This window comes from Nycticebus coucang, chromosome 12 (assembly GCF_027406575.1).
Source record: "Nycticebus coucang isolate mNycCou1 chromosome 12, mNycCou1.pri, whole genome shotgun sequence".
NCBI classification, from domain to species: domain Eukaryota; kingdom Metazoa; phylum Chordata; class Mammalia; order Primates; family Lorisidae; genus Nycticebus; species Nycticebus coucang.
The window spans coordinates 41,411,156-41,433,919 of NC_069791.1; the positions used below are offsets into that span (position 1 = coordinate 41,411,156).

The 22,764-nt window shown below is 35.8% G+C and overlaps 1 protein-coding gene across 3 annotated transcripts in view; it reads right to left on the reverse strand.

Moving 5' to 3' along the window:
- Window positions 1-22,764, reverse strand: part of PIK3C2G (phosphatidylinositol-4-phosphate 3-kinase catalytic subunit type 2 gamma) — a 453,317-nt gene that overhangs the window by 379,516 nt on the left and 51,037 nt on the right. For all 3 annotated transcript variants that reach the window (XM_053556309.1, XM_053556307.1, XM_053556308.1), the window contains one exon: window positions 16,744-16,858. In XM_053556309.1, the coding sequence (XP_053412284.1) occupies window positions 16,744-16,858 (115 nt within the window). The remainder of the gene's footprint in view (window positions 1-16,743; window positions 16,859-22,764) is intronic.

The window sequence follows — 22,764 nt, forward strand, 5'->3', positions numbered from 1 at the left end:
GAATCAGCAGAAAAACTCTGGTGACATGAATAACCAGAATAGATCAACCTCCCTCTCCAAAGAAAGATATGGCAGATGTAACTGAAGATCCCATTCATAAACAGCTGGACGAGATGTCAGAAATCGAATTTAGAATTTGGATTGCAAACATGTTTAATAGAATGGAGGAAAATTTGGAATTATAAATTCGAGGAGCAATTCAAAAATCATCTCAAGAATTTAACGAATTTAAAGACAAAACCACCAAAGAGTTTGAAACACTAAAGCAAGAATTTGCAGCCCTCAAAGATCTGAAAAATACAGTAGAATCCCTCAGTAACAGAGTGGAGCAAGCAGAAGAAAGGATTTCTGACATTGAAGACAAAGCTTTTGAACATTCCCAAGCTCTCAAAGAGGAAGAGAAACGGAGAGCAAAAACAGATCATTCTCTCAGAGAGCTCTGGGATAATACGAAGAAGGCTAATATACGCCTCATTGGAATCCAATCCCTGAAAGTGATGAAGTGGCCTCATAAGGCACAGAGGCCCTTCTCCATGAAATTATGAAACAGAATTTTCCAGACATGCCAAGAGATTCTGAAATCCAGATAGCAGACAGTTTCAGAACCCCAGCACAACTCAATCCAAATAAGACATTCCCCCAAGCATATCATAAATAACTTCACTAAACTTAATATGAAGGGGAAAATTCTGAAATCAGACAGATGTAAGAAATACATTACCTACAAAGGGAAGAATATTAGAATGACTCCAGATCTCTCTGCTGAAACCTTTCAAGCCAGAAGAGGGTGGTCATCACTTTTAATCTCCTAAAGCAAAATAACTTTCAACTCCAGATTCTGTATCCAGCTAAACTGAGTTTCATTTATGATGGAGAAATTAAATACTTTAATGACATTCATATTTTGAAGAAATTTGCCATAACCAAACCAGCTCTTCAGGATATTCTCAGACCTATCCTCCATAATTACCAGCACAATCCTCTACCACAAAAGTAAACTCACTCAGAAACTTTTGATCAAACTCCAACTTCCAAAGTGGCGAAAGGATTAAAAATTTCAACTGGACTTTTGAAAAAATTGATACCCAAAATTTTACCAGATTTATCAATATTCTCCATTAACATGAATGGCTTAAACTGTCCTCTAAAGAGGCACAGGTTAGCTGACTGGATACAAAAACTCAGGCCAGATATTTGCTGCATACAAGAGTCACATCTTACCTTAAAAGATAAATATAGACTCAGGGTGAAAGGATGGTTGTCCATATTTTAGGCAAATGGTAATCAGAAAAAAGCTGGTGTTGCAATTTTATTTGCAGACACAATAGGCTTTAAACCAACAAAAGTATGGAAGGATATGAATGGTCACTTCATATTTGTTAAGGGTAATACTCAATATGATGAGATTTCAATTATTAATATTTGTGCACCCAACCAGAATGCGCCTCAATTTATAAGAGAAACTCTAACAGACATGAGCAACTTGATTTCCTCCAGCTCCATAACAGTTGGAGATTTCAACACTCCTTTGGCAGTGTTGGATTGATCCGCCAATAAGAAGCTGAGCAAAGAAATCTTAGATTTAAACCGAACCATCCAACATTTGGATTTAGCAGACGTCTACAGAACATTTCATCCCAACAAAACTGAATACACATACTTCTCATCAGCCCTTGGAATATATTCCAAAATCGATCACATCTTAGGCCACAAGTCTAACCTCAGTAAATTTAAAGGAATAGAAATTATTCCTTGCATCTTCTCGGACCACCATGGAATAAAAGTTGAACTCAGTAACAACAGGAATCTGCATACTCATACAAAAACATGGAAGTTAAATAACCTTATGTTGAATGATAGCTGGGTCAGAGATGAGATCAAGAAGGAAATTGCCAAATTTTTGGAACAAAACGTCAATGAAGACATGAATGATCAGAACCTCTGGGATACTGCAAAGGCACTCCTAAGAGGGAAATTTATAGCACTGTAAGCCTTCCTCAAGAGAACAGAAAGAGAGGAAGTTAACAACTTATTGGGAAATCTGAATCAAATGGAAAAGAAAGAATATTCCAACCCTAAACCCAATGGAAGAAAAGAAATAACCAAAATTAGAGCAGAATTAAATGAAATTGAAAACAAAAGAATTATACAACAGATCAATAAATCAAAAAGTTGGTTTTTTGAAAAGGTCAATAACATAGATAAACCTTTGGCTAACCTAACCAGGAAAAAAAGACTAAAATCTCTAATCTCATCAATCAGAAATGACAAAGATGATATAACAACAGACTACTCAGAAATTCAAAAAATCCGTAATGAATATTACAAGCAACTTTATTCTCAGAATGTGAAAATCTGAAGGAAATTGACCAATACTTGGAAGCATGTCACCTTCTAAGACTTAGCCAGAATCAAGTGGAAATGTTGAACAGGCCAATATCAAGTTCTGAAATAGCATCAACCATACAAAATCTCCCTAAAAAAGAAAAGCCCTTAACCAGATGACTTCACATCAGAATTCTACCAAACCTTTAAAGAGGAACTAGTACCTATATTACTCAACCTGTTCCAAAATGTAGAAAAAAGAAGGAAGACTACTCAACACGTTCTATGAAGCAAACATCACCCTGATCCCCAAACCAGAAAAAGACCCAACAAGAAAAGAAAATTATAGACCCATATCACTAATGAATATAAATGCAAAAATATTCAACAAGATCCTAACAAACACAATCCAGCAACACATCAAACAAATTATGCATCATGACCAAGTTGGTTTTATCCCAGGGTCTCAAGGCTGGTTCAATATACGTAAATCCATAAGTATAATTCAGCACATAAACAAATTAAAAAACAAAGACCATATGATTCTCTCAATTGATGCAGAAAAAGCTTTTGATAATATACAGCATCCCTTCATGATCAGAACACTTAAGAAAATTGGTATAGAAGGGACATTTTTTAAACTGATAGAGGCCATCTACAGCAAACCCAGAGACAATATCGTATTGAGTAGAGTTAAATTGAAATCATTTCCACTCAGATCAGGAACCAGACAAGGCTGCCCATTGTCTCCACTGCTCTTTAACATTGTAATGGAAGTTTTAGCCATCGCAATTAGGGAAGAAAAGGTGATCAAGGGTATCCATATAGGGTCAGAAGAGATCAACCTTTTGCTCTTCGCAGATGATATGATTGTATATCTGGAAAACACCAGGGATTCTACTACAAAACTCTTAGGAGTGATCAAGGAATACAGTAGCGTCTCAGGTTACAAAATCAACATTCATAAATCAGTAGCTTTTATATATACCAAAAAAGATGTAACAAAAAAGATGAAATATTCGGGAGTTTATCTAACAAAGGACGTGAAAGATCTCTATAAAGAGAACTATGAAACTCTAAGAAAAGAAATATCTGAAAATGTTAACCATTGGAAAAACATACCATGCTTATGGCTGGGAAGAATCAACATTGTTAAAATGTTAACATTGTTAAAATGTCCATACTACCCAAAGCAATATACAATTTTAATGCAATCCTTATTAAAGCTCCACTGTCATACTTTAAAGATCTTGAAAAAATAATACTTCCTTTTATATGGAATCAGAAAAAAATAGCCTCGAATAGCCAAGACATTACTCAGAAATAAAAACAAAGTAGGAGGAATCACACTACCAGACCTCAGACTATACTATAAATCGATAGTGATCAAAACAGCATGGTACTGGCACAAAAACAGAGAAGTAAATGTCTGGAACAGAATAGAGAACCAAGAGATGAATCCAGCTACTTACCGTTATTTAATCTTTGACAAGCCAATTAAAAACATTCAGTGGGGAAAAGATTCCCTATTTAGCAAATGGTGCTGGGTGAACTGGCTATAACCTGTAGAAGACTGAAACTGGACCCACACCTTTCACCATTAACTAAGATAAACTCTCACTGGATTAAAGATTTAAACTTAGACATGAAACTATAAAAATAGTAGAAGAGAGTGCAGGGAAAACCCTTGTAGATATCAGTCTGGGCAAGTATTTTATGAGGAGGACTCCCCGGGCAACTGAAGTTGCTTCAAAAATACACTACTAGGACCTGATCAAACGAAAAAGCTTCTGCACAGCCAAGAACACAGTAAGGATAGCAAGCAAACAGCCCTCAGAATGGGAGAAGATATTTGCAGGTTATGTCTCTGACAAAGGTTTAATAACCAGAATCCACAGATAACTCAAACGTATAAGCAAGAAAAGAACAGTGATCCCATCACTGGCTGGGCAACGGACTTGAAGAGAAACTTCTCTGAAGAAGACAGATGTACGGCCTACAGACATATGAAAAAATGCTCATCATCTTTAATCATCAGAGAAATGCAAATTAAATCTACTTTGAGATATCATCTAACTCCAGTAAGATTAGCCTATATCACAAATTCCCAAAACCAGAGATGTTGGCATGGATATGGAGAAAAGGAAACACTTCTACACTGCTGGTGGGAATGCAATTTAACACATTCCTTTTGGAAAGATGTTTGGAGAACACTTAGAGATCTAAAAATAGATCTGCCATTCAATCCTATAATCCCTCTACTAGGTATATACTCAGAAGACCAAAAATCACATTGTAACAAAGATATTTGTACCAGAATGTTTTTTTCAACCCAATTTATAATTGCTAAGTCATGGAAAAAGCCCAAGTTCCCATCAATACACGAATGGATTAATAAATTGTGGTATATGTACACCATGGAATATTATGCAGCCTTAAAGAAAGATGGAGATTTTACCTCTTTCATGTTTATATGGATGGAGCTGGAACATATTATTCTTAGTAGAGTATCTCAAGAATGGAAGAAAGAGTATCCAATGTACTCAAACCTACTATGAAACTAATTTATGGCTTTCACATGAAAGCTATAAGCCAGTTATAAACTAAGAATAGGGAGAAGAGGGAGAGGGAGGGGAGGGATTGGAGAGGATGGGCGGAGGGATGGTGATTGGTGGTATTACACCTGCAGTGCATCTTACAAGGGTATATGTGAAACTTAGTAAATGTAGAATATAAATGTCTTAACACAATAACTAAGAAAATGCCAGGAAGGCTATTTTAATCAATGTGATGAAAATGTGTCAAATGGTCTATAAAACCAGTATGGTGTCCCATGATCGCATTAATGTACACAGCTATGATTTTAAATTAAAAAAGCATTAAAAAAAAGAAAGCTATAACCCAGTTATAACCTAAGAATAGGAGGAAGGGGGGGAGGAAAGGGAGGGAGGGGGGAGGATGTGAAGAGGGAGAGTGATTGGTGGATTATACCTGTGGTGCATCTTACAAGGGTACATGTGAAACTTAGTAAATGTAGAATATAAATGTCTTAAAAACATGAATAAAAAAATTCATATGGAACAAAAAGTGAAATAGCCAAAGCAATCACGAACAAAGCTGGAGGCATTGCACTATCTGACTGCAAAATACCTGGCAAAGACACATTAATCAAAATAGCATCGTATTGGTGTAAAAACAGACACATATACCAATGGAATAGGATAGAGAACCCATAAATAAGTTCATGTGTTTACATACCACCTGTTTTTGACAAAGATGCTAAGGGCAAATGCTGTTCTCATAGAGGAAAGAGGGTCTCTTCAATTAACGGTGCTGAGAAAACTGAATATCCATACATAGAAGAGCAATACTAGATTCTATGAACAAAACTAGATTCTTATGATTAAGACTTTAATCCATCTCAGGTTAACGTATAAAATTTCTAGAAAAAAACATAGGTGAAATGCTCCATGGAATTGGTCTAGTTGAATATTTTACTTCTAAGACCTCAAATGCACAGATAACAAAACCAAAAATAGACAAATGTTACTGTATCAAATTTAAAAGCTTCTGCACAACAAAGGAAATCAATAGAATGAAGAGGTAGCCTCCTGAATGGGAGAAAAAGCTTGGAAACTATTCCTCTGTTAAGAGATTCATATCCAGAATACACAAGGAACTCAAGCAACTCAACAAGAAAAGACAAACAATAAATAAAAACAAAAAAATAATCTCATCTAAAAGTAGGCAAAAGATATGAGTACACATTTTTCAAAAGAAAAGACAAAGGGCCAACAGGTAAATTAAACAATGTTCAACAACATTAATTATCAGGGCAATGCTAGTCGAAACTACAAGATACCACCTTAGCCGAGGTAGAAATGGCTATTATCCAAAAGACAAAGAATAATAAAGGCTAGCAAAAATAAGGAGAAAAAGAAACTCTTATATACTGTTGGTAGGAATGTAATTTAGTACCACCATTATGCAAAACAATATGGAATCTTATTCAAAAACTAAAAGTAGAGAAGAGGAAGGAGGGCAGCGCCTGTGGCTCAGTGGGTAGGGCACCAGCCCCATATACTAGGGTGTTGGGTTCAAACCTGCCCCGGCTGAGCTGCAATAAAAAAATAGCTGGGCTTTGAGGGGGGTGCCTGTAGTCCCAACTACTCAGAGGCTGAGGCAAGAGAATTGCCTAAGACCAGGAATTGGAGGATGCTGCGAGCTATGCCACCATGGCACTCTACCGAGGGTGATAAAATGAGACTGTCTCTTAAAAAAAAAAAGAAAAAGAAAAGAGGAAGGAAATCAGCATGTCAAAGTGAGACTATCCTCATGTTTATTATAGCACTATTCACATTAGTTAAGATATGGAATCAGCTTAATTATGCATCAACACACGTGGAAAAAGAAAACGTGGTATATACAGACAATGGAATATTATTCAGCCAAAAAATAATTGAAATATTGTCATTTGCAGCAACGTGGATGGGACTTATATTAAGTTAAATAAGCCAGACACATAAACATCATAGCTTCTAATTCATGTGTGAGAGCTGAAAAAGTTGATCTCATGGAGGTAGAGAGAAGAATTACATTTATAAGAAACTAGGAAGGGAGTGTAGGTGGGATGGAAAGATGAAAAAGGGAGGTTAGTGGGTGAAAACATACAGTTTGATAGAAAGCACAAGTTCTGTTTGATAGTGCTGTTGGGTAACTGTAGGTAACAACAATATATTGTGTAATTTGAAATAGTTAACAGAGAAGGTTTGACATGCTCCCAGTACAAAGAAATGATAAATGTTCATGGTGACATATATTTTAAATACCCTGACTTGACCATTGCACGTTCTATGCATGTAGTAAAATATTGCATGTACCCCATAAACATGTGTAAATATTATATATCAATAAAAATTATTAAAAAATAACCTAGAGCTGCAAAGGAAAAAGTCGCATAGGTTAAAAGTGAGAAATAAACAGAAAACCTGCACTCCTAGTAGAGGTTAGGCTACAGAATAAGGGATAAAACTATTTAGTGGAATCATATTTCATATATTATAAAAATATTTTTGAAGAAAAAAACTCATGTGCGATGTTTACAAACTTAGGTGAAGATACAGTTATTGTTACTCTCTGGATAGAAGGCAGATGCAGGAACGGTTTGGGGAACCGTTTTTATCCATCACGTCTTTATATGTGTTGCTGTAAGTGAGAAGGAAAAGATGTAGTTTCTGTGCTCAAGCCTGCCACTGAGTATACCCATTGGGATCAGTTACTAGATAAGAGCATGGGAATTACTTACATCCATGGGAATTAAATTAAAAGCTAAAGAAGAGGAACTTGATGGAGGATTTCAATATTTTCTGAATAAAACAGATGATTTCTTTTCTTTATTATTTCTCATATTGCTGAAATTTTTTTATTACATTTTCATGAGTCTATGATAAAACTGATAAAGTGTCTGTTATAATTCTTTAATTTACACTCTGTTCATAATATATTATTTTAAATTGGGGGGGAGGGAGAAAATGAGAATGAGCTCATCATGGGATATTTTCGTCAAGAAAAAAACTGCAATACTAAACTAAGATGAATGTTAAACAAGTTTCAAAAATAATATAGTTAATATATGACAAAGAAAATTTTTTGGTTTGCTAGGAAATTTACCTTTCTTAATTTTGCAGTATAAGGAATAAACATTATCATTGCTGTCTTGATAAGGTTTAATTTTTATACAATATACTGTTCTGGAAAAGTGAATAAATAGTTTTCTTTTGGAAAGCCTACATTATTAGGTCATTAATAGTCCTGGTTCCTAATATCTTGTTACTTAAAGTGTGATCTGTGGACCAGCAGCACAAGCATCACCTAGAAGCTTGTTAGAAATTCAGTCTTGGGCTCCACCCCACAACAGACCAACTGATTTGATCTGCTTATGAGGTTTTATTAGCTGTAGTGTGGTTTTTGGTTTCAGATTAATATGGGGATTCAAATCATCAGGTTGCATTGTTTGCATTTGTTAGGGCAAGTTCATGTTGTACTTGAGACTTCACCTGCAGGGGTGCTGCATAAGCTTTAATATTGATAATACACTAATATCAATGTAAAATTTTGTTTTCCCTATGGAACAAGAATTTTGTGTAATATTAACAAGAGACAAATACCTTATGTTCTCATAAAAGGGAAGTAAACAGTGGGAGTGGGTATATATGGTGACATAAAGTCAAATAATGGACATTGGGGGCGGCGCCTGTGGTTCAAAGGAGTGGGGCACAGGTCCCATTGGCCGGAGGTGGCGGGTTCAAACCCAGCCCCGGCCAGAAACTGCAGGAAAAAAAAGGACATTGGAAACTAAGATGAAGGGAAGGTGGCAGGGAAGTGAGCGATCAAGAACTACCTACTGGGTACAATGCATACAATTTGAGCAACAAATACACTAAAATTCCTGATGTCAACACTGTATCATTCATCTGTATAACAAAAAAATGTGTACCTACTAAATCTTTCAAAATAAAAAAAGCGGGGTGGCGCCTGTGGCTCAGTGAGTAGGGCGCCGGCCCCATATACCGAGGGTGGTGGGTTTAAACCCAGCCCCGTTCAAACTGCAACCAAAAACTAGCCGGGCGTTGTGGCGGGCGCTTGTAGTCCCAGCTGCTAGGGAGGCTGAGGCAAGAGAATCGTGTAAGCCCAAAAGTTGGAGGTTGCTGTGAGCTGTGTGATGCCACGGCACTCTACCAAGGGCAGTAAAGTGAGACTGTCTCTACAAAAAAAATAAATAAATAAATAAAATAAAATAAAAAAAAGAGACGGTAGAAAAAAAAAATCTTTTCTTTAAAAAGATACTCAAGTAACTTTTATAACATATTAAAGTTTAAAAATATTGTGTTAATATATCAGTATAGCTGTAAATATATATGAAAATTATATATTTACACTTACATACATGCAATTAAGCTCACAAACTCATCCTAGAAAATGTGCTTTGAAGGTTAGACGGGGTGCTGGCGGTGGTGCATAGCTTTCCAAGGGGAATACTTGGAAGGTGACCCTAGTGACATATAGCAATGAGGTATGTAACACTTTTTCTAGGATGAGTTCATGAACTTAATTATCTGAGCTCATATCTAAGTACATAGTTATATTTAATTATATTTCACCCCCTTTCAGGATTTTATGTACTATTTTACTAACCATAATTAAGAAAGGAGAATATAATAAAATAACAAAATAGGACTCAGGGAGAAAATACAAAATAGAGAATCACCAATGTATTATTAGCAAAGCTGTGGGAAAAAAAAATATCCTGACCACTGACGTTTAAATAGTGATCTTAGTTAGCTATAATGGGGTTGTACTTAGATATGATGGCGTTCAGGACATGATGCCCCAAATATGGCACTTTGGCATTTAAGAAAAGCAGAAGTAGGAAGGTCACTCTCATCTTTTCCTTGCCCCTGTCCTCTGAGACAAGTCATAAGGCCTTCACTCCTCACCAGGCCCCTAGGAAAGGAGCATTTTTATCCTCAAAGACACAGAGACTCCAAGAAGAATCTAAACAAACAGGCCTGGCTAAGTTCCCCATTAGATCATGCTGCCCTACCGCTGCGCACTCATCATCAAACCTAAGCATAAAAATGCACAGGTTTCCCCATTTTTTTTTTTTTAATTTCTGAAGACTCCTGTGTCATATGAAACTCACAGTAAATAAATTTGCATATTTTGTTAATCTGTGTGATAGGTGCCTCTACTATAAACCCAGTGACGGATGAGGAGGAAATCTTTTCCGCCCCTACAGCATTATCCTCAAAGGTTGCCTGGTTCCTCCAGTACTTACTGTGACTATTTTAACAAACTGAAAGAAACCAAGTAGCTGAAATGTAAGGATTCACCCTATAATTAGTCCGAAATAGATGAGAAACTGCAAAGGCAGCAACTAAATATAATTTATCTCTATCTCAACAAAACAGAATAGATTAAAAAGCATGCTACTGATAACATAAGGAGAACTTAGAATGGGGGGGAAAGGCTTTTCCATCATTTTATAAAAGTAATTGTGATTTTTGGGGAGAAATACTTTCCCACTCTTAGTTCATTATAACAACCACATCATGTTTTGAATTTATTTTTATATTGACACTTCACACGAGTTCAAAGCAATCTACACATCACAAAAAGAACTGTTGAGGTTTAATAAAACTTTACATTTGGAATTAAGGATTACTAAAATGCAATCTTAGAGCACATTTTTAAATATATTAAAATCTCATTTTAAAAGATAAAGAAATTGAGGTCAATGGAGTTTAATTTAGTTTGCCAAAGCAAAGTAATAATGAATAATGTTATCCATAGTGGACAGAAGTGTTTTGATAATATTTATTGGCTTAAACAGTTTGAAAATTCAAAAAAAAAGAAAATTTATATTTGTCTAATGACACGTAATGTGCACCTTCGGTGATTGTAATCAAAGTTTATTTTGATGAAATCGTAAGTAAACATTCCTTGAGAAAGATTTCTTCAAAGTTTTAAATATGTTAGGACATGAGTGTTCTCTGAGTCATTTTCTCTTTCTTGCTTTTAATCAAAATGCTACATGTTGAGTTATAAACTCGTGTTCAATGCAAAAAGATGTGGTCATTATCTGTAAACAATTGTTATCCCTATAATTTTTTGCTTTTGGGGCACCTTCCTCAGGCAGGAAACCTTGTTTAGAGGGGAAGGACTGTGAACTTTCAAGCCAGGTCAACTTATACTATCCTGACTTTGCCCCTTCTTAACTTTATGTAGTGATTTCATTTCTCTCAGCCTCAATTTTTCCACCTTTGAAATGAGAATATTAATGCTTTTCTGAAATGAGAGAATAGTATTACATGGGAAAATTCTAGGCACAAAATAGTTTTTTTTTTTTTTTTTTGGCCGGGGCTGGGTTTGAACCCACCACCTCCAGCATATGGGACCGGCGCCCTACTCCTTGAGCCACAGGCACCATCTGGCACAAAATAGTTTTAATCAGTGAAGTGGCTTTATAAATTGCTTTTATACTTATTGTTATTCTCATCTCAATTCCATTTCCTTAAGCTTTCCTGATTTCATTAGAGCTCCAGTTTTCCAAAAGTATAATTACTTTTCTGGTTATTAAATATATATATATGTACACACTGTATCTTCATTCAAATTCATTTGAACTCCGCCGGTCTGTCTCAGTTGGGAGGGAAACTTGCCTTTCAGAGCACTGCTAATCTCTTCTTCATCCTGTCTCCTCATATCTCCTTTCAGTATTTGAGTCACCCATGATTTGTTCTGTGCCTTTAACCCTTCCTTCTCCTTTGGCTCTTTCCCTTCGGTCTGTGAACATTTTCAAACTTCTGTAAACCACACTCCCCCATCTCCAAACCAATTCCTCTCAGCATCTAGAATCCATTCTCCAGGCTTTGGCGACCATGCCTTATTTCGCAGAGTAATCTGGATACGTCGTTTCTATTGATCATTTTCCATTCTCGGCTCATTGTAATCTTACTTTTCTTCCTGTCACTTTTCTGTACTTACTATTACTTGTGTCACTAAATAACTTCCTAGCTATCAAATTTAATGGTGATTTATTTAATTTTAAACAATTGGAGGTATATCACTTGGTATTTGAAACTTTCTCACTCCTTGTTGTGAAATACATATTACCTAAGGCGTGGTTTTTCTCAATTTCCTTTTCTGCTCCTCTTTCTGGTTTCATTCCTTATACATTGATGTCTCAGGATCTTTTCTTTGCCCTTCCCTATGTGATTTCACCTGTTTTGAAGGCCACTATTTCCTTTTAAAACTGATGATTCCCATAAAAAAGTCCATCTTAAGTATTCTCATCAAAAACCGTAAGTATGTGAGGTAATGCATATTTTAATTAGCCTATTTTATCCATGCTAAAATGTATACTTATTTTAAGACCTCATGTTGTCTACATCAAACATATATAATTTTTGTCTATTAAAATAATTTTTTAAAAAACCAAGTGATTCCTTAACTCTCGACAGTTTTCCAAAACCCCATCTACTTTCGCATTATAAGATACCCTTTGACACTCAAATACTCAACATGTCTCAAACTTAATTGGTTATTATGCACCTCCCAAGCCTCTACATCTCTCAGATCTGTATTGCTGCTACTAAAGTCACCACGGAACCCAGTCTTCACTTGATGCTTCTCTTTCCCATGCCATCTCACATTTTTGCTCACCAACTTCCATCATTTCCATCATTGCCAGACCCACCAGACTTAGTTTAGACCACCGCCATTACTTTGTCTTAGGTCCTGGCTATCTTTCATGTGTTCAGAAATAGTCTTTTAACTCTACTTTCTAACTTTTTTAAAGCATACATTATTATTCACACTGGCATTTAAATGCTTCTTTTCCAGTAGAGATAACTTATTTTTTTTTAATTTCATTCAAACAAAAAGTCAGGCTTACTGTCAATATTTTATAAATTAAAAAATGAATAAATATATTGTAGTTCTTTTTGAAAAGAGGTATAAATACTCTAACATTTTAGTGCCTAGGATTTCATTTTTTCCGAATACAAATTTTTAAACAAAATTAATATCTTAAAATATGGTCTGAAAAGATTTTTTACCTTGACAAACTATGACATGTGTTTTTATATCAAGAAATATAGTGCTATATTTTAAAAATATTTTATAAATTCCATGCCACATTTTCAAATTATGGGTTTCATGGTCTATGTTTACGATTATTTTGGAGTATTGTTAGGTATTTAACTTTTTCCTTGGTTTTTCCTATTTATCATCAGATATTTGCTGTTTTGCTATAGCAAATACCTTTATGTCTAAATCTTTTTGGGGTAACTATAATGGTTTTCATAGAAATATTTTCAGAAGCAGAACTGCTGAAACAGATTATAGACAATATAAAGACTTTTGATACATTTTTACCAAATTCCCTTCAGCAAGTGCTATTTTATATTCCAAACTGCTGTCTGGGGAATGTTTATTTTTTCACTGAACTTTATTTTGTAAATATTTTAACAATTTGATAGGCAAAGTGGTTTCTGGTTGTTTTAATTACATGTATGTTTCTAATTAGGTTAAACTCTTTAAATATTTCTCATCTATTTGAATTACTATTGACATTCTTAACCTGTTTGGGAGGATTAATAATTATTTTAAAAAATTATATGTGTCTTTTATATATTATAAAGCTATTAAGATTTTATCATGTATTACTGATTTCTTACCTCAGTATTTATCTTTTTTTTTACAGTTTTTGGCTGGACCAGGTTTGAACCTGCCACCTCCAATATGTGTCCAGCGCCCGACTCCTTTGAGCCATAGGCACCGCCCAGTATTTATCCATTAAATACAAGGGATCATTGACTTTTCTTTGTGCCATTTTCTTATTATTGTCCAAATCGTTCCCACCCCTCTAATCTAAAGTCTTTAAGTATATAATATAAATATTTATCCTCATCACAGGGCTTTACAATAACTGATTACACAGCTAGAAAGAGGTCAGGAGTTATATAATACATAAATCATCTTTGTATTTTCAGTGATTGACCAAATGCTTTGCACATGTGTGGTGCTTAGTAGGTTTTGAATTGGACTACTGTAATTCTTAGACTGTTACCCTTGCAGACACTTGCAAATTTGAATACATTATTTATTTATTTATTTTTTTACCATATGCTCCAGCATGAAGAACTATTTGCTATTTCCTGTATCCCTCTCAAGTGATTTTGCAGTATTGTTTTTGTAGTTAAGAGCCAGGGCCATGCAGGCAGAAAAAAATCTAGGTGGAATTCAGGATTTACTCTACCTTCTTAGCTGTGTGACCTTGAACAACACCTCGGAGTGTCCAACAATAAAACAGGTATTTATAATATCAATCTCATGGATATGTTATGAGACATAGGTGTGTACCCAATATGAGGTAAGGAAACAATTAGCACTTAATAATGACAATTGCTCCTATTATCATTGCAGGTTTAGTCAGTTGAATACCCCAGATGAAGTGTAGCACTGTAAGGTTTTGAGTCTAAGTTATTACGTATTTCATTATTAACTTATTTCAGGTTACCTGTGTTCCCTCCGTAGAAGAATTTTATGAGTAGATTTCCTAGCTTTAAAGATATACTTTTAAGATGAGTTACATTGGAATACACTAAAAAATAACATGTGAATGATTAATATATATATATTCCTTTAGATATTAGAAAGAACAGTTATGAATATTCTACTCATTATAATAAATTATATTAATACAGGTAGGCTTTACTTTTAAATAGTAAAAAAAAATCTCTGATACATACAAATGCTTCATTTTCCATTAGGGAATATAGTTAACCTATACTAATATTTGGCAACTTTCCTATCTTAATAAAACACTTAAATAAATGTTTAGTATTGTTAAATGGCTCTGACAATATTAAAATGTACAATATTTTTATCAGTTAATTATTGAATTATTTATGAATGATTTATCTATTTGAAATCATGGTAAAACCAAGGTCCATTGTACATTTCTTCCCATTGTACTTTCCCATCTTCTGCTCCAGGCTAGAGTGCCAGGGTGGCAGCCTAGCTCACAGCAATCTCTCACCATCCTTCAGGTGAGAGCTACCATATAGCTGGGACTGCAGGTGCCCACCACAATGCCTGGATAATTTTTGTATTTTTACTAGAGATGGGGGTCACTCTTGTTGAGGCTTGTCTCAAACTCCTGAGCTCAAGTGAGCTTTTTACCTTGGCCTCCCAAAGTGCTAGGATTACAGGTATGAGCCACGGCATCCCACCCACCAAGTTTCTATCTCTTAAACACAACTGCTTTCTGGATGGTATTTCTTATTGCCCAAACATAATGCAAATATTTAAAAATGTTTCTTTTCTTTGGATCTTATGTTTGGGCATCAACCAAAGTACACTTGGAAAATTGCACATTCAAATGGTAAGTTTTAATGAATAATCAATATAAAATTAAATTTACTAAAATATTTTCCTACATTCATCAATATACTGTCAAAACTATATGTTAGAAGAAGGTAGCAGCTTAGTCATTGAGTGTGTTAAGAAGTTCAAATAGATGGGCAGTGCCTGTGGCTCAGTGAGTAGGGTGCCAGCCCCATGTTCTGACAGTGGTGAGTTGAAACCCAGCCCCTGACAAACTGCAACAAAAGATAGCCAGGCATTGTGGCAGGCACCTGTGGTCCTAGCTACTTGTGAGGCGAGGCAAGAGAATTGCCTAAGCCCAAGAGTTGGAGGTTGCTGTGAGCTGTGATGCCATGGCACTCCACCGAGGCCAACAAAATGACTTTGTCTCTAAAAAAAAAAAGTTCAAATAGAAAAGGAAAAAAGGGGATATCTGTGAGCTTAGCACAATAAAGCTTCTATGCTTTAATATAAGTACTTACTATGTTATTATAAGTGGCAATACAAAAAAGAAAACAGTTTTAAAAATCAGTCACAGTTAACAATGCACAGTAAAAGGCTAAATTTGTTGATAAGAATTAACTGAATTATCCATAGGATATTGTTAAGCTCAATCATGGTGAATAATAGTGACAATGACAATAGAAATATCAAAAGAAATACATGTTTACTTCCACAAGACTGTTGTCAATTGTTAGGCACTTGTCAAAATGCAAAGGACAAATGTAAATTACAATTCACTGTATTGAGATTTTAGTATTTAGTATTTTACTGTTTTTGAATAACTATGCATTACTAGTAAAGAAATATTTCTTTACTTAAAGCTGTGTTATTTCAAGGATGGTCTCTACAGAATTGTAAGCAAATGGCTACTGTGGTAAATTAAAAGATGAAATTTCTATCAAAGAAATATTTGACATTGATAAACATGAGAATGGACTATTCCAATTGTTTTAATAAGCTGCCTCAATAAAGAAATGAGGATGTTTTAAAATTACACTTCTATAATAAAAATATCATAATGCTTCATAATTTACAATTAGTATTGAATTGACATGCTAAATTTCAAATAAAAATTATGTATTACCAAATAATTTATTTTCTCAACTTGGATCAGTCCTAATAACCTTTATTACAGATAGGTGATCAATCTGTCTTGGCTTGCCTGTGTCTTTACTGGTTTCAAACTGAAATTGCTGCATTCTGAAAAATGCCTCATTCCTGGGCAAACTGAGATGGCTGGTCACCCTAGTCACAGGCCACTTAAATGTCCCTTGCCATAAATACTCATAAAATAAAATCAAGAATAGGTCAATTAATATGATTCATATAATTTCAAATTTACTGAAAAGGAGGTATAAGCAATTTAATTATTCTAATCACTAGAGTACAATGTTTTTATAGAGTATGTTTAAAAGAAAACAAAAAAAGTACTAAACATTTACAGATTATTTAAAAAATCAAAATTTCCCTTAACCAGATACTTACTTTTGCAAAAATTCTTCAGAGCCACGTACACTTAGAATATAATCTTTGAGGAACAGGTGGTCACGTGTACAAACATGTAGAATTTCTGCAATCAGGTCTTTGACAAGACAATTAGCTAAAAACAAAGGTAAATGATAAAAGACAGTAAGAACTTATCATTTATATCCAATGTACTCAATACAATTATGAAATTAATATATAAACATTTACACTCATAGGAATGATAAAACACAAACATAGTCTAGCAAGGCGGAGGAGAGAGGACGGAAGAGGGAAGGGGAGGGGAGGTGATTGGTGGGAGGAGGGAGGGCTTTGGGGGGGATTTTGTCTAATGTGCATAATGCAAAGGTATATTTCAAAATAACTAAGAGTAAATTTTAAGTATCTTACCACAAAAACTGGGGAGTTTGATTTACGCTTTCCACATTGTATATCAAATCATCACATTGTACCCCATAAATGTATACTGTTATGATTTTAATGTAAAATTAAATAAAAAATAATTTATCATTTAATGAGTGGGACAAAGGTTTTAAGCATAAACGATGACAAGCGCATTATAAAATACTGTAACTAGTCACATAAACAGGAATGAAAACGAGATGACCTCATGTATTAGTCTGGTTAGATTTAAGGATATTTGTTTAAAATGTTGTTTGCAATTCTTTTGATAAACTCTATTTTCTGATAACATAACAAATATGGGTCTTGTGTTTAAAACCTTGGGTACATTATAGCACTGCATAAAAGATAATCTTCTGAAACTACCCTTTGGGTAGGGTAGTACCCCAGGGAAATAGCCTTTGAGACAGGAAAATCAAGCAAAGAACCCAGGTGTGTTTTCTTCTTTCCATTTTCAACTTAAAGGTGATATGTTGCTCATTCCAAGGGCAACATCATGATAAAAGGATTTTAAATTAACTGGAAGAAATATTTTCAGAGCATTTACATTAGTTAATATCCAGATGTGTATCATGTTATTAATAAAATTCTATAACAACTGACAAGTGCTTATCAGTGTGCTACCAATGGAGCATGGAAATCACATAGCTGTCACCACTTTTCATTGATTTATTTGGGAAGATTATTTTACCTCTTTGCCCTATTTTCTTCATTTGTTGAATACGTTTTATAGTATGCTATACAAGCAAAATCTTATGTATAGTACCGGTGATAAAGGTATTATATTCCAAATTTTTCAGATGAATTCACTAATTTTGAAGAAGCTATGTGCTTTTGTAGAGATTAAGTGGTAATCCAAGGATCTAAACAAGATCTACCAGATCCCAAAACTCATGCCCTCAAAGACCCCAAATCTGCACAGTTGCTTATTCTTCCTTTCCCAAGGAATAACCACCCAAGCTTCTGTCTTGAATAGTTATATTATAAAAACCTTAATAAATATTGCCCATGCTTTGAATATAGTCTATGGTCTCAGTCAGGGACAGCACTGAAGTCCACTGTACTGATGACCAAGAGCCAGAAGGAATTATCATACTGCAAATAGTCAATTGCAAAACCCTGAGTTTAGTTTTGTCTGCAATTACGTGTTTGCTTTGCTGTGGCTTCTTTTAAAGCTATACTTCTTGTGTGGAGGGAAAGAATTTTGTCTCAAATTAGTCAACAAAAATTAGTGCAAATGATATTGCTACCACAATGACAAAGAAAGAATATAATGTTGGATTTTAAAATGTAAGTTTTATGATACATCAAGGTGTCATTAAAGAAAAGGTTGGAGAAATAAATGGTAAAGATAATTAAAGAGTAAGGTATTGTGGAAATGCTTTGCAATTCCCAACTTGGTGATATTGACAAAAATCGTACAAATTAAAGCTGGAAGAAAATATGGCTGCAGGTAAAATCATGACTCTAAGGGCTTTGATGTGGAGGGGAGAGAATATGATGGCAGAAAAACAACTCAATTTCTAGCTATTCCTCTTTTTTTGTGCTTAACTTGAATGTCTTCTCCTACCTGCACCATGTTCATCTTTGAATGACTTGTTACTCTTCAAATTTGGCATGGCTAAGCCTGAAAGCACTATCTCCCCCCTCCCTCACCCCAAGAAACCAACTGTAAGTTAAACTTCATAAGCCAAGCACTTGTGCTAGCTAGTTAGTGAGTAATGGCTTTCCCAGGAAGAGGACAGGGCAAGGTGGCCTTCAGGCCCCATCTCAGTGCTGCCCACCTTAATGCTGCCCCCAAGTGATTGCTCACACCAAGGGAAGAGGGATCACCCTACCAATCTACCAATCAGAACTTGGTGTGCCAAAAGCACAAGGATGTAGAAGACTCTCTAGTCCATGGCCCAGAATTGGTACAACAGAGTCTTGAAGGTGACCTACAGCAGCCTGAAGACTATCACGTGGGCCATCTCCTCCCTCCATGGCTTTTCAGAGAGGCTGAAGGGAGGTCAGCATGTGCAGTAAGATTCTGGTTGCAAGGTGACCTCTGAACCACGATGTAGCCTGACCCAGTGGTATAAAAGTGAACCACCAGCCATAACTTGTTTTTTCCAGCCATAACTTTTGCCTCTTTGTCCCTTCCTTATTGAAACTGTGGGGGCTCGTTTGCTGTTTGTGGTGAACATATCTTGTTCTATAAGCCTAAACCTTGCTCTTACTCTATAAACCCATCTTCCTCTTCCTCAATTAACTTTGTTTCATGCTTGCTTTACTTTGGAGCATCTGGTCATTTTTTGACCGAGAGCAGTCAAAGAACTGAAGGCCTGGGCAGCTACCTGAAGCCGTGACATTTTGGGAGGCAGGTGGCCACTGCAAAACCCAACATTTTAGATTTCCAAGAAACAGCCAGGACTTGGAATGTTGTGTATAGTTAATAAACCTTCCTTTTCTTACTAAAACTTTACTCGCTCTTTTCAATTATTTCAGCAACTACCTTGAGGTACCACTCACTGCTCTAACACTGTGGCTTCTTTTAAACCACTGTCATACTTCTTCTGTTTTAACCACTAATACCAATCATCCTTTTCCCAATTCTTGTGATCTGTCATTCCATGTACCGTCTTACTCTAACTGTATTATCTACCTTGTTTAAAAGGCTAAGACACACTAGAGATTCTTTAATTATCCTACACTATACCTCAAATCTAGTTTTTAATTCATCTTCCTCTAGAGCTTTCCACCTCTTTTGAGATACATGTATTCCCTCTTTTTCACTAAATCTTGCTCTTTAATTTTGATCTTTCTTTCCAAACAGGCTTTCAGTTGCATCAAGTAAAACCTCTCTCATTTGTATATTTAATACCCCCACTTTGAAAATGCATTCCCCTTTTTATAAAGATATTCTATTTCCATTCAACATTCTGGTAAAATATCAACATCCATTCTATTCTTTTAGGTATTATCTTTTCTTTTAGCTTCCTTTCACTGACAAACTTCTTTAAAGAGTAAACAATTTCTACGAACAGTTCTAATTGGTCTTTAATCCTTGCAGCCAGACTGCTACTTTCAATCTTTCACACCATGTCACAAAGGGCTTCCTAATACTTATCTGGATTGTCTTAGGCCTTAGGCTTCTAACAACATCTATCTTTTATCAATGTCATTCTTAATACTCCTTTCAGACTTTTGATCTCTTGAGCACATCCATAGTATTACTAAAACACTTATATAAAGTGATGAAGGTAGCACCATTTTAATATAAAGATGATTTTAAAGTGAAAACATTAGAAATCTTCTCTGGATGTTTCTTATCTGACTGACGCAGAGACTCAAGAAAATACAACTGTCAGTAACTCCCCTCTGATGGAGAGTCATTGGCATTAAAAATAAAAAAAATTAGAGCCCCCAAACTTTCCTATGAAAGCCCCCAAAGCCCTCCTTTTTTGTTAAGTTGGTATATAAACCTTTGCCTCTGGGTATTCAGGGAATTTCATATTACTGATTAACTTCTACTCACATACCTGAATAAACCATGTGCTCTTTTTTGGAGACAGAGTGTCACTTTGTTGCCCTTGGTAGAGTACCCTGGTGTCACAGCTCACAGCAACCTCCAACTCCTGGGCTTAAGCGGTTCTCTTGCCTCAGCCTTCCAAGTAGCTGTGACTACAGGTGCCCACCACAATGTCTGGCTATTTTTTGGTTGTATTTGTCATTGTTGTTTGGCAGGCATGGGCTGGATTTGAACCTGCCAGCTCCAGTGTATAGGGCTGACGCCCTATCCACTGAGCTACAGGCGCCAAGCCCTGATCTCTTTATTGTCAATTAATTCACTGCAACACACCTGTCTCCAATAACCCCTGCACAACCATTCAAGCTAAGTGGGTCCAATAAAGTTTTCCTCCAAATGTGGCAAATGTTACTCTGCATGAGTGTGACTTTTCTTCCTCTTCCTCCTTGGATATGTAACACCTTGGAGAGCACGGACACCCTCTTTACCACTTTGCAGCTCTCAGACAGAACATAATGACATAATCAATTTGCTGAAACTTAAGGTGAAAGTAAAAAATGGCCTCTGGCTTGACCAATTTAACAGAAGGACATCCAGAGAGAGAGAAAGAGAAAGAGAGAGAGAGAGAAAGAGAGATTGCAAATTAAATGTTGTTACTTGGAAGAATGAAATGGACTATAGACATTTTAGTCACCATTATTTCCTTTTCTCCATAGCTGAAGGCAACACCGCCCAGACTGGTGGCCATTCTGTAGATCTTGGCTGGCCAATCAGAATCTTAGTTTTAGAAACTGGGAATTGGATTGAATAGATTCCTTCCTTCCTTTAGGTGGCTGGCCAAACAGCCCATAGGCTTGAAAGCTTGGCTTTCCTTGTTTTCTAGTTTTTGTTGTTATTGTTGTTTGTTTGAGAAGAAAAGAAAATGAGTTAGCAGAGAGCAGGGAAAAGTAGGAAATTACAAAAAAAGCCGACATAAGAGGCATACAGGAATTTTTGGCCTGTGTGGTCGTTTGTGTTTTTAGTACATTCCTAATTCTTTGCTGCATTCTTTCTCCTAAATATTGTAAGAAAAGCCTATATTACTCAGGTCTTTTTTTTTTTCTTAAGATTCCATTAGTTTCAAACCAGATGGTCTTAACTAATATACCAATATAACAATATGTTTATAGCCATCTGCACTAACTCAGAACCTTAAACAGAGCATGAAAGAACAGAGCAAATAATAATAATAATAAATCAATAAAATATTTCTTGGATCATCGTGTGTCAGAAAGCAGTTTCCTATTTTATACAGAAAGTCATTTAGTATCCACTAAATGTTTAAAGAACTAACATTGCTTTACAAAATAGTGAACTATAACAATGAAATAATATATAAAATTACTTTAAAGATATTCTAAAATTTTAGAGAAGGCGCGTTTGATAAAATATAAATTCCTAGGATCCATTCCCCAAAGACTCTGAATTGACAGGTCTGCTAATCCTGATGGGGTGTGCCTACATGGCTGCTAGAACTCTCACTGTGGAAATGTTAGGTAGAATGTTGGAACTACGACACTTCTGGGGAAAAAGGACAAGGATAGGGTCCCTGTTCTCCATATCAGTGCTGCTCATCTCAATCCTGTACAAGTGATTGCTCCTGAGAGAGCTGGAGTGACACTGTGTTTGCACCATCATTTTGTGTGTTAAGTTTCACTTTCGCCACCCATTTTGTTTTATTAAGTTTCATTTTCTTGTAAGCTTAACTGTTTCCCAGAAGTCACGGGAATGCTACTCCCCAACCAGAAACAACCCTGGAAACCCCCTTCCACACCATAAACTCTATAAAAACCCCTAACCCCAGACCTCGGGGCTCTCAGCTCGGACCCGCTGCACTGGGGCCCCTGGGAGTCCAGGCTCAAGCTTGCAGCAATAAAGGCTCTTTTGCTTTTGCATCGGACTCGGCTTCCTGGTGGTCTTTGGGGACTTCGTGATCTGGGCATAACACTCACAGCTGGGGAGGAGGGAGTGCCCTACCAATCTACAAACCAGAACTTAGCATGCCAACTGCAGAAGGATGGAGAGGATTCTCCAGCCTATGGAGCAGAGGTACAACAGAGTCTGGTGGAACC